The 14,157-nt window shown below is 49.1% G+C and overlaps 1 protein-coding gene across 2 annotated transcripts in view; it reads left to right on the top strand.

Annotated features, from left to right (window-relative positions):
• Window positions 1-14,157, top strand: part of TMEM132E (transmembrane protein 132E) — a 222,899-nt gene that overhangs the window by 197,786 nt on the left and 10,956 nt on the right. For both annotated transcript variants that reach the window (XM_014595953.3, XM_019492977.2), the window contains exon 6: window positions 11,641-11,846. In XM_014595953.3, the coding sequence (XP_014451439.2) occupies window positions 11,641-11,846 (206 nt within the window). The remainder of the gene's footprint in view (window positions 1-11,640; window positions 11,847-14,157) is intronic.

Genomic DNA, 14,157 nt, shown 5'->3' on the forward strand with positions numbered 1-14,157 from the left:
TCTGTGGTTTAGCCCAACAAGGTAAAACAGAGCACTCAGACCTATTTGCCCAGCCCTGAGACTTGCTTTTCTTAGCTCTGGGTCACTCAGAGCCCCCATCTCTGTCCCTGGAGCCTAATCCCATCTCCAAAGTTTTCTCCATGTCCACAGCTGACAGGATCTCAGCTCCTTTTCTCTTGACTCAGACTCAGACACTGTATCAGCACATGAGGTTAGTTCAGAAGGACCCTCCTGGGCCGCTGCAGGTCCTGGCTGCTCAAAGCAATCTGGCTGTCTACCCACAGTCTCTTCCTACCCCACCCAGAACCAGCTCTGGCGCTCAACTCTCTCCACACCAGGGGAAATAATTGAATTATATGTGTAGTAAAGCAGTGTCTACTGGATCATTACCCTGTAATGAGACTGGCAGTTCCAATGTCCTACCCCTTTGTGCTATATCCTTGGGCTGCTGACCTGCCACTCACTCTCAGAGAGACCAGTGCCAGGAATTGTTCTGTGATTGTTTCAACCATAGTGGCTTGCAGCCCTGTGTCACAGGGAGTGTAGAAGGGTCTCCCCATAATACCCCTCGACTTACGCACATGAGGACAGTTCAGAAGGATCCTCTTGGGCCTCTGCAGGTCCTGGCTGCCCTAAACAACCTGGCTGCCCAACCACAGTCTCTGCCCACCCTGCCCAGAGCAAGCCCTGACACTCAACTCCGTCCTCAAGACCTTTGTTAACACATGCATTCTTACCAACACACACCTGCTAACACACCCACATAACCTTGCTGACACGCGAGCCTACATTCCTACACACACACACACACACACACACAGACACACACACACACACACTAGCATACACACTCATACAGTCTTGCTAACACACAGGTGCACATAACCACAACCTCTCACTAGCACACAAGCTCCAACATCTACACTCCAGATAAGACATATGCATTCGCAGTCTCACTTATACATGCTCTCCTGTGAACACACACACCTGTACGTTTATCATAGGATACTCATTTACACATTTATCGTAGGATACTCACATTTTCTCTCATATTCTCACACATTCACTTCATATATACATGCCCCTGCTTACATATACAAATACTCTCACAGTTCTGCCTGAGCTCCTCATTTCTTGCCCTCTGGTTAATTCATGTTCACATGAATACACACTCTCTCCAGCCCACAAACTTCCACTGAGATGAGTGCACTGGTATGCACTACTATAGACCCTGAGCTACATTCCTGCTAGCACATGAATGCATGTGCACACACACACACACACACACAGAGGAGTCTATGGGGTATTCATTCCAGTGCCTGCAGTAGGATTTATCCCACTAATTTTTAGACGGAAGTCCCCCTGGCCCTTCTTGTCCTGCTAGACCCATGCAACCCCACTGAACTCAGTGCAAGGGCAAAATACTCAGGGTGTAGCTGGGAATGCTGATGAGTACTGCCCTTGGTGTACAAGCAAGCACGCACAGAGTGTTAGCCAAGGGGTTGGCATTGGCACAGCCAGGCTGACTGCCCTAGAGACCACAAGCCTGGCCACACAGTGTAGGCTTCAGCTCTGACCTGAGAGGACAGTTAGGGTTTGTGTGCCCTGTCTGACCTTCATGCCCTCTGGTAAGACAAGAGGGACCACATCCTCTGGGACATGGGTGTTCCCCTGTGGGCTGTTGACCTAACCCAAGGGAGTTTGGTGCTCAGCTTCCAATGACTGGGGACCTAATTGTTGTGAGCTCCTATGAAAAAAACAAAAATCAACCCAGAGTCAAAAAAAAACTTTGTCCATCTCACTACACTGCTGCACCTCCAGCCTCCCAGCCAGGTGCCCTGGAGCTAAGAGGCAGTGAGTCATTTCTAAGTTATCCTGGCTCCTTCACCTCTGCCTGCTCTCCTAGGATTGCCAGTACAGGATTGTGGGAGAGGAATTAGTGCCAGTTATTCATAGATGGTTCTTACGGAGACTCCCAGCAAACAGTGCTATGTCCATAGGTGAGATGGAGTCATTCATTCAGTGGGACTTTCCCTGAGCTTATGTCAGCACTGCAGTTGGAAGGTGCATTTATCTCAGACCCCCCATGGCCTATATAAACCCACATGAGACCCTTAGTTCTTACTCAGGCAACCAGCCCATGCTGAAGTCTGTTCCCTTGGGGCCTTCATTGCCATTGATACCTAACCTAGCTAGGTTAAATGTTATGCAAGTACTTCTGTGCAGGTATCACATTACTGATCACAGTGTACCCATAGTCTGAGACCCACCAAACTCATCTCACCAAACAGCCTTGAAATGGCATGCTCCAGACTGGACTTTTCTCCCAGAGCTGTGATTTCCAGGGCTCTGTGGGGGAAAGGCAGTTAATCACAGTCCCCAGGGAAGCTGTGGGATTACTCCAGCATTTAATGTACTGGCAGTAGGAAGCAGCTATAACTACAGGTTATCAAGCCAGTTATTACTGATAAGGCAAAATATTGTTGCCTTGAAATGTAAACTGCAAGTTCTCATTAATGGCTTCACTTCCACCTCAGAGTCTCATTTATTTCCAGTTAGAATCAGATGCTAGAGTGAGCCAGCTCCTGCTGACACTCCAATTGCACAGCTTTTCCCCAGGTGCCACCGGAACAGAGCCATCAAAGCTCTTTACTTGTGCTTTGCTGGATCCTGAGGGCTGCCATCAGAGCTTTCGGAGATGGCTGCCCAGCCCCCTACAAACCACTGGCAGGAAGGGGTGAAGGGGCAGGAGGTGATCTCAGAACTGCCCCTGGCACTGCCCTGGCTAATCTGGATCAGTCACAAAAGCCAAGACACTTGTACATGACAGCTGTGAATGGGGTATGATAGGGACAGGGCTTTGAGAGACACAAAGGAAGGTGCAAGGGAGGAAGGGGGAAAGAGAGAAGAAATAAGGAAAACTAGATGACAAAGATGTTGTCTGTCTCTGTGCAAAGGGTCTGTTTCTGTCTGTCCATCTGTCCCATCTATCTCGTTCAGTCATTCTGTCTGTCTGTCTGTCTGTCTCTCTATCTGTCTATCTGTATTACATAGCAACTCCCCAAACACACTTCCTTGTATCTCTCCCCTCCTGTACATCTCTCCACTTATCTCTTGTTTTGCTTTCTTCCTCCCCTACCATAAGTGATTACGGTAAAGTCACCTGCTCAGTATGCTGGTGCATTAGGAAGATGTACCTTGCTCCTGGAGAAGTAGATTAATGCTAAGCCTTTGTATTCCTATTGTACTTTTTATGTCAAGGGGTTCCCAAAGCACTTGACAAACTCCTACACCACAACACCCCTGGCATGCAGCAGCCTGTTGGGTGGAGAGCAGCCATCACATTCAAAGTATATGGTTCAGGAGCAGGCTAGGAGGTAATTTGTTTGCCATGATGCCCTTCCTGAAAGTGCCAGGGATGTATTTAGGGCTGTATTTTCTGAAGGACATCCTCCATTTTGAGCCAGTAACATTTGTGCTGAGAATTCAAAGCAGGCATCAGCCTGAGTGCTTCCACTTGCCATGATCTGATCGTGGGTGGAGATCAGACCAGGAACCATGTGCTCTGATCTGTATCACAGGCACAGGAGAGGAGAGGAGCAAAGATGACATCCGTAATAAGGGTAGTCAGGCTTTAACTGTTCTACAAGTGAGGTCTTCACATTGGCCCATGCTAGGCAGGACCTGGGCTCTAATGTCTCCTTCTGGACACCAAATAAAGTAAAACTGTATTCTCCTTCCATAGATACTACATAGGTCCCTTGCTTGCCTTGCCATCCACCACCTAGTGTCCAGCACTCCTCCTTGGGACTTGACACTGCCTAGCCTATTACCTTGAAGTTGCAGACCATCCAAGGACCCCTTGCCTGAGTTTTCAAGCAGGAGAGGGTTCAAGAGACAAGGGTAGGGACACCTATTGCTAGAGACTGTTTACCTAAGTTCCAGAATCAAGCTCTAATCTGCCTGATTTACTGTGCCAGGTTCTAATTTATGAAGAACAGTTCTCTGCAGCATGATAAAACACTGTAGCAATAATACACTTCAGGATGGACTCCAAGACACTTAAACTGGTTAATGTGCTGCCTTCCTGCTCATAAATCTATTTACACACTGTGCCCCGATCCAGGGGGAGCAGACACAGGCACACAAGCTAGAATAAATAATGTATCATGTGAACCTCCGGCCCCACAGCCCTCGCCTTCTGCTTTCCATTCAGAGCCCCCTGCAATTTCTTTGCTGAGTTATTTTTTGTTTGTGCCTGAAATTTGTTCTGTAGGAGCTTTCAGCTACCTAGAGAGATTGGGGAGTATGATTATGGTGTCAGGGCTATAAACCTGTTACATAAATCAAAGATTACATAGCAAAATCTGCTATCTGTTACTGTAAATAATTTAACATTAAGGAGAGCTGGGGATGGTTGAATCTACTATCATTGTCCAAAACTCCAGATATACAGTGTCTATATACATATATATGCATATGTGTATTTCTGTGCCTGTGTATGTATATTCACACATATATGTATGTAGTGTGTGTGTGTGTGTGTGTGTGTGTGTGTGTGTGTGTGTGTGTGTGTGTATACATTATTCATTGGACATGGATACATCTAAAGATATCTAGATTATAGAATCATAAGAAAGTACGGCTTGAAGAGACCTCATGAGGTCATCATCTAGTCCAGTCTCCTGCTCAAGACAGAATCATCCCTGACTAAACCACCTAGCCAAGTGCCTGTCCAACCTGCTTGTGAAGAATTCCAAGGTTGGAGATTCTACGACCTTTCTAGTTATCCTGTTCCAGTGCATGACCATCCTCATAGTCAGAAAGTTCTTCCTAGCTCTGACCTAAATTCCTTATGCTGAAGTTTAAGGCCATTTAAGGTCTTGTCCCTATAGCCATAGCCACAGAGAAAGAGTCTATCCCCATCCTTTTTAAATCTCCTTTCAGGTATTTGAAGACTGCTATCACATCCCCCCTCAGTCTTCTCTTCTCCAAACTAAATGATCCTGGTACTTTCAGCCTTTCCTCATAAGCCTCATAAGCCATGCTTCCCATGCCCCTGATAATTTTTGTTGCTCTCTGCTGGACTCTTTCTAATCTATCTACATCTTTTTTGGAGGTTATCTAATCCAACCACCTGCTCAAAGCAGGAGCCTCCCCAGCTAGATCATCCCAGCCAAGGCTTTGTCTAGCTAGGTCTTAAAAACCTCCAAGGATGGAGAGTCTACAGCCTCTCTGGGTATCCTGTTCCAGTGTTTTATTACACTCCTAGTGAGAAAGTTGTTCCTAATGTCTAACCTAAACTTCCCTTGCTGTAACTTGAGACCATTGTTCCTTGTTCTGTCAACTGCCACCGCTGAGAAAAGTCTATCTCCATCCTCTCTGGAACCACCCTTCAGGTAGTTGAAGGCTGATGTTAAGTCCCTTCTCAGTCTCCTCTTCTCTAGGCTAAGTAAGCCCAATTCGCTCAGCCTCCCCTCAGAAATTATGTCCACCAGCCCCCTCACCATTTGTGTTGCTCCCAGCTGGACTCTGTCCAATTTGTCCACATCCTTTCTGTAGTGGGGGGCCCACAACTGGACATAGTATTCCAGATGTGACCTCACCAGTGCCAAATAGAGCGGAATAATCACTTCTACGGGTGCACCAATACATGGGTCCAATATCAGATTGGTATCGATATAAAGAAAATTGTCTATACCGGATATTGGCCCGATGGGGCCGATAATTTGGGTGATAAATGCCAGTGCTGCATGCAGCCGCAGCGCAGCACGCAGGTAGCAAGGAGCAGAGCCAGCAGCATGGAGAGCTGCCTCCAGCTGGTCATTCTGAAGGGGAGGGGAGAGGGAAGGGGCATGGGGAGGGGCAGATCAACACTCCCTGCAGTGAGAGAGGGGGCAGGGGCAGTCGCTGCCCAACCAACAGAGGCATGGCTCGTGGTGAGAGCCAGCAGCGCTGGGAGGAGGCTGCAGCCACCCCAAATTTTGCCCCATCTTCACTTCCAGTGCCGCTGCTGCATGCCTGCCCAGCACTGCCCCAGCTCTTCCTGGCACTTGGGTGGAGGAGACGGTTGAGCCAGGGTTGCACCAGGCAGCTAGTGGCGGTGGCGCTGGGAGCGAAGCTATGGTGAAATCTGCGGTGGCTGCAGCCTCTTCCCAGTGCTGCCGATGCCTGCTCCAAGCCCAGCCCCAGCTGAGAAGAGCCCCCTGCAGCCCTGGCTCCAGCTGCAGCCCACAGCTGCAGCCCACCTGCCGCGTGCAGATCTGGGGGCACTCACGCCCCCTGCCCTCCCAGGGTGCAAGCAGCAGTGGGAACCACCCCTGCCACGAGCTGCGCCTCCATCCCATGTTTCCCTCCCCCCCGCCAAGCTGGCCAGCACTTGCCCCTGCACCTACCCCTGCCCTTACCCTCTCCCTCACCACAGGGGGTGTTGATCTTCCCCCCCACCTCATACCCCTTCTCGCCCCTGTCCCCTTCTACCACAACAGACTGACCAGCTGGAGGCAGCTGTATTGGATATCGGAATGGTATTGGCCAATATGCCTCCTAAAATATCAGCTATAGGTATTGGCCCTGAAAATCTCTATCGGTGTACCCCAATCGCTTCCCTTGATCTGATGGCAACAGTCCTACTAATGTAGCCCAGTATGTCTTCAGCCTTCTTCACAACAAGGGTACACTGTTGGCTCATATTCAGCTTATTGTCCACTGTAATGAGAGCCACTTAAGTTTTGGTGAGGTGTTGGGGGCCACACATGAAAAATCTTTTAGAAGATATAATTTTAACAAATTATGAATGAAAAACAAATAATGTACTAAAAATGAAACATCTACATATTTTAATTTTCTTAAAAAATATATTTTTGTCCTGATTTATGTTTTTTTGACTAGCATATATAGAGGTAATTGCATAATAGCTCAAAATAGTTTTACTGTTGTATATTGTCAGGGGGTGGGGTGTGGTGTCTTTGGTTGCGGGGGCTGGTTATGCTGTAGGTCCCAGGAGCTGGCTGGGGGTGACAAGGGGCGCGGGGAAGAGGGAGGGGATGTGACAGGTGGCACATGCAGCAGAGCTCACTTGGGCACTGTAGTACAGGTGCAGTCCACCTCCTGCCCCCATCCGTCCTGCAGCTGGCCCCATGGTGCTCTGCTTGGGGCCAAACCCCACCCCATCCCACCCATGCCCACCGGCCTCAGCCCCGACCAGCTCACATAGCTTCCAGCGGGGCTGCTACAGGTGCGGCTACAGCGCTTGGGTACTGCTTGGCTTCCCCCACCTCGAGTGGCTCCTCATCCTCCACCTGCGGGCCCTGCTGTACCACTCCAGGCAGGGTGGGGAGCAGTGGGGGGTGGGGGGCTGCAGCTAGGCAGCTCCTGTCCCAGTATATGGGATGCCAGCTGCCTTCCACCCACTCAGCTGCTTGCAGGTGGCTGCTCATAACGCCAGGCAGGCAGTGTAGGTAGAAGGCAGCCTGGAGCTGGAGCCCCACATGTTGGGGTAGGAGCATCCCAGCTGCAGGTTCCTCCCTGCCTGGAGCAGCATGGCAGGGGCAGGAGGAGGAAGAGGAGCTGCTGGAGGCAGGGGGAGCCAAGCAGCAGCCAGGAAGCTTCAGCCGCACCAAGAGCAACCTTGCCAAGGAGCTGTGCACTCTAGTAAGGGCTGGAGCTAGGGCTGGTGGGAGCACGACATGGGCTGCCCCAGGCAGGAAAAGACAGGGCTCAGGCCTATGCAGTGTGCCGTGGGGGCAGCCACAGGCTGGATCCATTCACTTGGCAGGCACCTGTATTTTGCCCACCCCTGTTTACAGAGATGATCACTGGGGGACGTATAATATCATCATTGGTGCGTCTGTTTACTCTTTTTGGAAGATGATGCCCTGGGGAACATGAAGGATTTCTGCTGGGGACCATAGGCAGCACTTCTGTACAGCATTAACCATAGAAACAGAGCTGAAGCCTCCATCAGATCCTAGGCCCAGTAGCCCCATTCAGTGCCTTGACAGGAATCCTTCAGCACAGGTTACACAAAGCATGTCCATAATAGAGTTCAGTACATTTAAGAGCTAATATACAGTAGCTTTATAACAGGGACGCTCCATCATCAGAGCAGGGCAGGCAGCTTTTAGGGAATTGGAAAACCAGTGGCCCCAGAAGTGAAGAGCCAGGCGATTTATTAGCTAAGGTAATGCAAGCAGCAGACCATCATATTTATTGTGATAAACGGCACAATATCCTCAGTGCTCATTCACCAGGGGATTCATTGGAGAAGCTCATCTTTATTCAAACATAGCTCCGGCAGAGCTGAGATTGTTTTTTCAGGCATGCTGAGCTCCTGTCTATCTGATAGCAACACTAGATCCAAGGAAGGGTCTGGCAATGCAAAACCTCCTCAACCCCTGACAAAAATATCAGCTTGGAATAGGATCTGCTGGTCAAAAAGGCTCAGGACTAGATTTCCAAGGTCTCAGCACCACTGTCAGAGCCAGGATTCCAAAGTCGCTCACTCCCATTTCAGCACCTACCTGAAGGTCAGACATGTGCAAGGTGGGGATTTTCAGAAATCATCAGCACCCAACATGCAGCCAGCATAGTGGTTTCCTGAGCCTCAATAGTGGGGTCCAAGATAACTGCCAGTAATAGCATAACTAGGGGGAAGGCAAGTGGGCATTAGCCCTAGGCACCCATTTAGAGGGGGCATAAGGATGGTGGCTGCTGCCCCAGCCACCACTACTGCTGAGCAGCTTCTGTCACTGACCTCTGCTCATAAGATCTGATGTCCAGTGACCATCTCTGATAGAGCAGGGGATATTTCCACCTCTAAATCCCTGAGCTTGCATGGTTTCTTAGTGCTGAGAACCAAGCTCAGCATACCCAAACAAGCTGATTCACAGCGGCAAGCGGGTGGCAGCCCATCTTCCACATGCAAAAATCTAGCTGCAGTTAGTTGCAGGTGTGGAATGGTGCCTGCTGAGACACAGGGTGCCTTGAGCTCTGCAGGGAGATCAGAGCCACTGGGTCAAGGTTTTAAACCCCCCTTTTCTCCCTGGAGTCAGGAAGGGCTGTGCTCTTGACTTACTGCCCTAGGAAGGAACGAGAGCGATCCATTAGTAATTTCCTCTTTTATCTTCTTAATTGGCTTGGATTGGTCTGTAATAAGTGGTCCCCTCAGGATATATTTGTTTTATAGCACATTTAATTAATGCTGTTTGCTTAAATGGGAATTATAAAAAGGACAACAATGGGATTCAGAATTGATTCTTTGTGGAGGCACCTTAAAGTATTAACAAGGAGGGAGATGGCAGCAAGTAACACCTTAAAGGCAGCTAATGTGGAAATGCATTAGCAACAGTATGCAGCTAACATGAATTCCTTACTTTAAGTAAATCTTTCACAGACAAGCTGCTAGTACATGGCACAAACCAGTACGGTGCCATTGACATATTCATTTCACACTGGCTATCCCTGCAGAGGTCTAGCTGTCTGCACAGCTGGGTCTAATCTCTTTTATGTAGTTGTACTGAAAAGAAACATAATCTCTCAGTTAAGACCTAGAGATATAGATAGAAGTATCAGGTTCAATTCCCTGCTCTGCTACTGCCTTCCCTGTGTGACCTTGGCCAAGCCACCTAGTCTTCCTGTAACTTGAGAAGTTTGGAAAAGTTGCAAAGGAGGAAAAAGCAAAAACAAAAAGCAAAATCTTGACATTGTCCTATTACACTGGAGAAGAAAAGGAGGGAGGAAACATTAAAGATTTCAGATAAGTTTGGGTGTTTTGAGAAAGTGAAATGTTTCAGTTCAAACTTAAACGAAACAAAACATGCCATAGACTCAGAGAAGAGTAGGGCTTGCAGGGCCCTCAAGAGGTCACATCCAGTCCAACCCCCTACTTGAGACATGATTATCTCTGGCTAAGCCATTCTGGAAAATATCATTCTGGAACCTGCCTGAGGGAAAAGAAGAAACATTTCCATGAAGGCAAATGTTTCATTTGGGGTTTTTGGAAAGGGAGAAAGGGCAGCCTGACCCATTCAGATCACTCCCAGCAGGGAGCAGCCTAGGGCCTTCTTGTCCCATGGCTAACCCAGTCCAAGCGCCCCTTAGTCCCATGTGGAATCCAGTTGTACACAGTGGTATCGGGACCTGAGTGACCTTCTGGGCACTGTGCTCTCTGTAGCCACATGCCTGGCAGGCTGGGCTGTTGCGCTAGGTAGTGGAAAGCTCCATCAGTGATAGATTACTCCCTTAACTGGCCCATTAATAACAAGAGCAGCATTCTTGGTGTGGTTTGTCTTTAGAGCATGGTCAGTGCATCCTTGCCAGCTCTTGGCCTTGGAGAGAGGAACAGCTCCTGCCATTTGACATGCTTTGATACTCGCTGTTCACTTTCCTTCTATTTTATAGCAAAAACAAGAATGTACTCGAGTGTTTAATGGAGGAGCAGACACTACAAGGTCCTATAGCAGGTGCTGCCAATCCAGCCTTCAGCCATCTTTCCGGGTAGCTTTAAGACAGTGATTCTCAATCAGAGTGTCATTTGTACTGTTAAGTGTACAAATATGATTTAAAAGATAAACCCAGAGATTTCAAATAGGAATTCAGGGTATTGAAATTCTGTTTAGTTGTAGTCTGTCTGGGGTCTCTACAGCAGAAGAATTGCTCTAATATTTTTCTGTAGTCAAAAAATGAATGAAAAGTAATAGCTGACATTTTCCAAGGAAAGGGTTGCTTGGAGTCTGAAAATGTTGAGAATCCTGTGTTAAGGTGTCTACTGTATACAACTGGCAGTACTCAAGAGGTGTACAGATACTATGATGCAAAAGAAAAATGCCTTTGTAGGTAGGTATTAGGTAAGTAAAGACAAGAAATACATAAAGAAACTAAAGAACAGAAAAAAATAGATAAAAAATAGCTTAAGAAAATAGAAGAAAGACAAAGAGGAAAAGGAATAGCAAAAGAAAGAAGAGACGGAAACTAGAGAAAAGAAATAGGCAGAGGAAATAGGAAAAGGGAGAAATTGAAGAAATAGAGAAAGAAACTAGGTAGGTAGGTCAGTTGATCTATCTCCTGGTGGCAGTGGTGCATGTGCTGCTGTCAGACTGGGATCAGTGCTCCAGTTCTCCACATTTCTGTCCAGCTTTCCCCTCATCTTTCACTTTCCGGATGACACTCAGAAATGTGTTTGCCCCATCCACAGATAGAGGCTGTCTCAGGACTGCTGTGGGCTAGAAGGACCAACAGGCTCCATCCAATCCAAGCTCTCTACGCTGCCCTCTCTCCAACTTCCCCCACAAGGGGCTCCTCAGCAAAGGGGTGGGGGGACACAAACCCTGAAGGGGGACAGAGGAAGGAGGCGGGCCTGGTCCAGCAGCAGCCCAGACTTAGAAGGCTCTTGAACTACAGCTCCCATAAGTCTGCACCATCCTGAGCCAGGCACCCAGCCACACAACATTATGGGACCCACACTGTCTCTGGGTCATGCGCTGCCAGGGGATCTGGGTGAGCTGTCAAAGGAGTGCTCCAGTGGTGGGGTTAGAGCACTCCCTATTGCAGGCTTCAGTCCACCCAGTGGCCCCAGGGTGGTTGATGGAGGCCACCAACCATGCCACACAGCCCCTGTGCTCTCCTCCCTCTTCTCCACAGGTATCCAGCAGCTGTGACTACGTCTTTGTCAGCGGGAAGGAATCACGTGGCTCCATGAATGCCAGGGTGACTTTCAACTATGAACACCTCAGCGCCCTGCTGGAGATGACTGTCTGGGTGCCCAAGCTCCCACTGCACATCGAGCTCTCGGACGCCAGGCTGAGTCAAGTGAAAGGCTGGAGGGTCCCCATCCTGCCAGACAGGAGGTGGGCACCTATGTCAGGGCTAGGGTAGAGAGCAAGCGTCTGCTCAGGGGAGGATACAGGAAGGAAGGGAAAGATGAGAAATGGCCTTGATCAGTTTTGCCAGTCACCAGTGCAGCTCCCATGGACTGTATCTGGATGCTCAGCCCTCCTGGCAACTGGGCCCTTTTCATCTGCTCCGACTTGGAGCTTTGTGGGCCCTGGAACCATTGACATCAAAGGCAAGGCTCTCTTTGGTTCTAATAGCTGCAGGCTCAGGCCTAGCCCAGCCTCACCAAGCACCTGGCTATTGGGCTCCATGTGCAGCCCTTGGACAGCAAAATAAAGCCCTTCCCTTCCCACACCCTGCCTGCATAGTGCAGGGAGCAAGGAACACAACCTCCTGCTGCCTCCCAGCTTTGCCTCTCACTCCATCCCTTCAACAGGAACAAATAAGGATCAGAAGCAAGGGCAGAATGGCTGCCTTTTCATTCTCGCTAACAAGCTTCTTTATGAAATTTTTCTTCTCCCCAGGTGTTAGAAGATCTCCCAAGCATGAAATATATTCAAGGGGTGCTGGGCCTGGCTTCTGCACCTCCCCAGCACTCCATATGCCTCTGCTATGGGGAAGGGACATCAGTGCCTGAGACCAGCTTAGAAGCCTCCTGCACAGGGGGCTTCTCTGATGGTGGCACCCCTCTCCCAAATCCCCATCAAGGCAGTCAGGGTGAGGGGAGCAGCCTTCATTAGCTTGTCCCTGAGAATCTGGGTGACTTAAAGTACACAGAACTCCCAGGCCTCAGGGAGAGGACAGGGGTCAGGGTGCAGACAGCAAGGGAGGCTCTTTTGGTGTTAGCAGGAGGAAAACAGATTCTTTGTCTTAGAACAGGGACCCCAAACTTAATATCAGAGAACATAGGTGCTGGGTAACTCAGAGTCCAGGAGCTCTCCTGACACACATGCTTGTTCCTGTAGGCGTATGCACACCCATGCAATGCATGTGACCCACAGCTTGCCCGCTGTGTTGATCTGCAGAGTGTACCAGGTGAGCTGAACTGCTATGGGCACCAATTGCCCAGTTCTGGATCCTTAGCTCAAGCTGCAGTGGCTGCTGCAAGGTCAATTGCCACCTTGTGCAAGAGGGGGCCATCACAAATGCACATACATGCATGCATACCACACAAATTTATATGCATACCTCTATGTGTTAAAACACAGGTACAACTGTGTATACACATTCCTGCAAAAGGAGAGACACAGACATACCCATGATCACAAATGTACACTCACATGTGTAGGGCAACACACAAACACATGCTCACACGCCAGCTCATGCAAATGGATATGTGTGTACACAAAAATACACATAGAGGGCCTGTTCCTTTTGCCTGCAGAACTGCAGTCATTTCAGCACCAGAAACACCAACTTTACCTCTTCAGTTTTTTCTTATTGTCACAGGCTGTCAAATTCAGCTGAAGGGAACATCAGCATCCCCTTTGTTTTGGAGAGAGACAGGGAGAGGGAACCCCGGAGCAGAAGGGAGGAAAAAGAGAAGGGTGGGGAAATTCTTCACAAGTGGCCCCTTGGGATCTCTTTGAGTTGGGGCAGGTAATGCTGCTGCTAGGATCTAATATGTGCATTGTAGTGGCCCATAAAATCCCTGCAGGGGACATCCCATTGTGCTGGATGCTGCACAGACATAGAGCTGAGAAAGCCCTTGCTCTAAACAACTGAGATCAGCTCAGGCTTCATGGAATCAGCTGCATTTCCCAGCCTGCCCCTCTCTTGTGCCCTGGACTCTGGAATTTGATTTCTGCTTTCAAAGCTGCCAGGCTGCCAGGTTCTTGGATAACTGTGACTTTTCTGCATAGCCCAAGCAGAGATGTCATCCTCCAGCCCTGTGTTTCAAGTGCTGAAGGACCAGGAGCATGGGTGGGGCCATTAGAGGCAGCCCCCATCTGAGGTTTCATTTGCTTGTGAGATGCTCTGAAGAATTTCATGCCAAAGGGAATGGAAGATGGAGGTTTGGAATGGAAGTTGAATCCCTGGCCTCCCTTCTCCCTCCCTGACATGGCAGGCCCATAGATGTGGTGGTAAAGCCCCTCTCGGGTATTCCACTCCTTGGGAAAGGCATGGAGGCTGCTGAGCTTCTCAAGGGAACAGGCCCGGAAGTGAAGGGGGGGTAGCACATGCCTGTATCCCATCTCTCTTATACGCTTTTCTCTGTCTATGGCATATATAGACAGGGTGACCATATTATTAAAGAAATCTGGCACACTGCCTTCCCCAACAGCCTCCAGCTGCTGCTCAGGAGGATTACATAGGACACCAAAA

This window comes from Alligator mississippiensis, chromosome 14, assembly GCF_030867095.1.
Source record: "Alligator mississippiensis isolate rAllMis1 chromosome 14, rAllMis1, whole genome shotgun sequence".
Lineage (NCBI taxonomy): Eukaryota > Metazoa > Chordata > Crocodylia > Alligatoridae > Alligator > Alligator mississippiensis.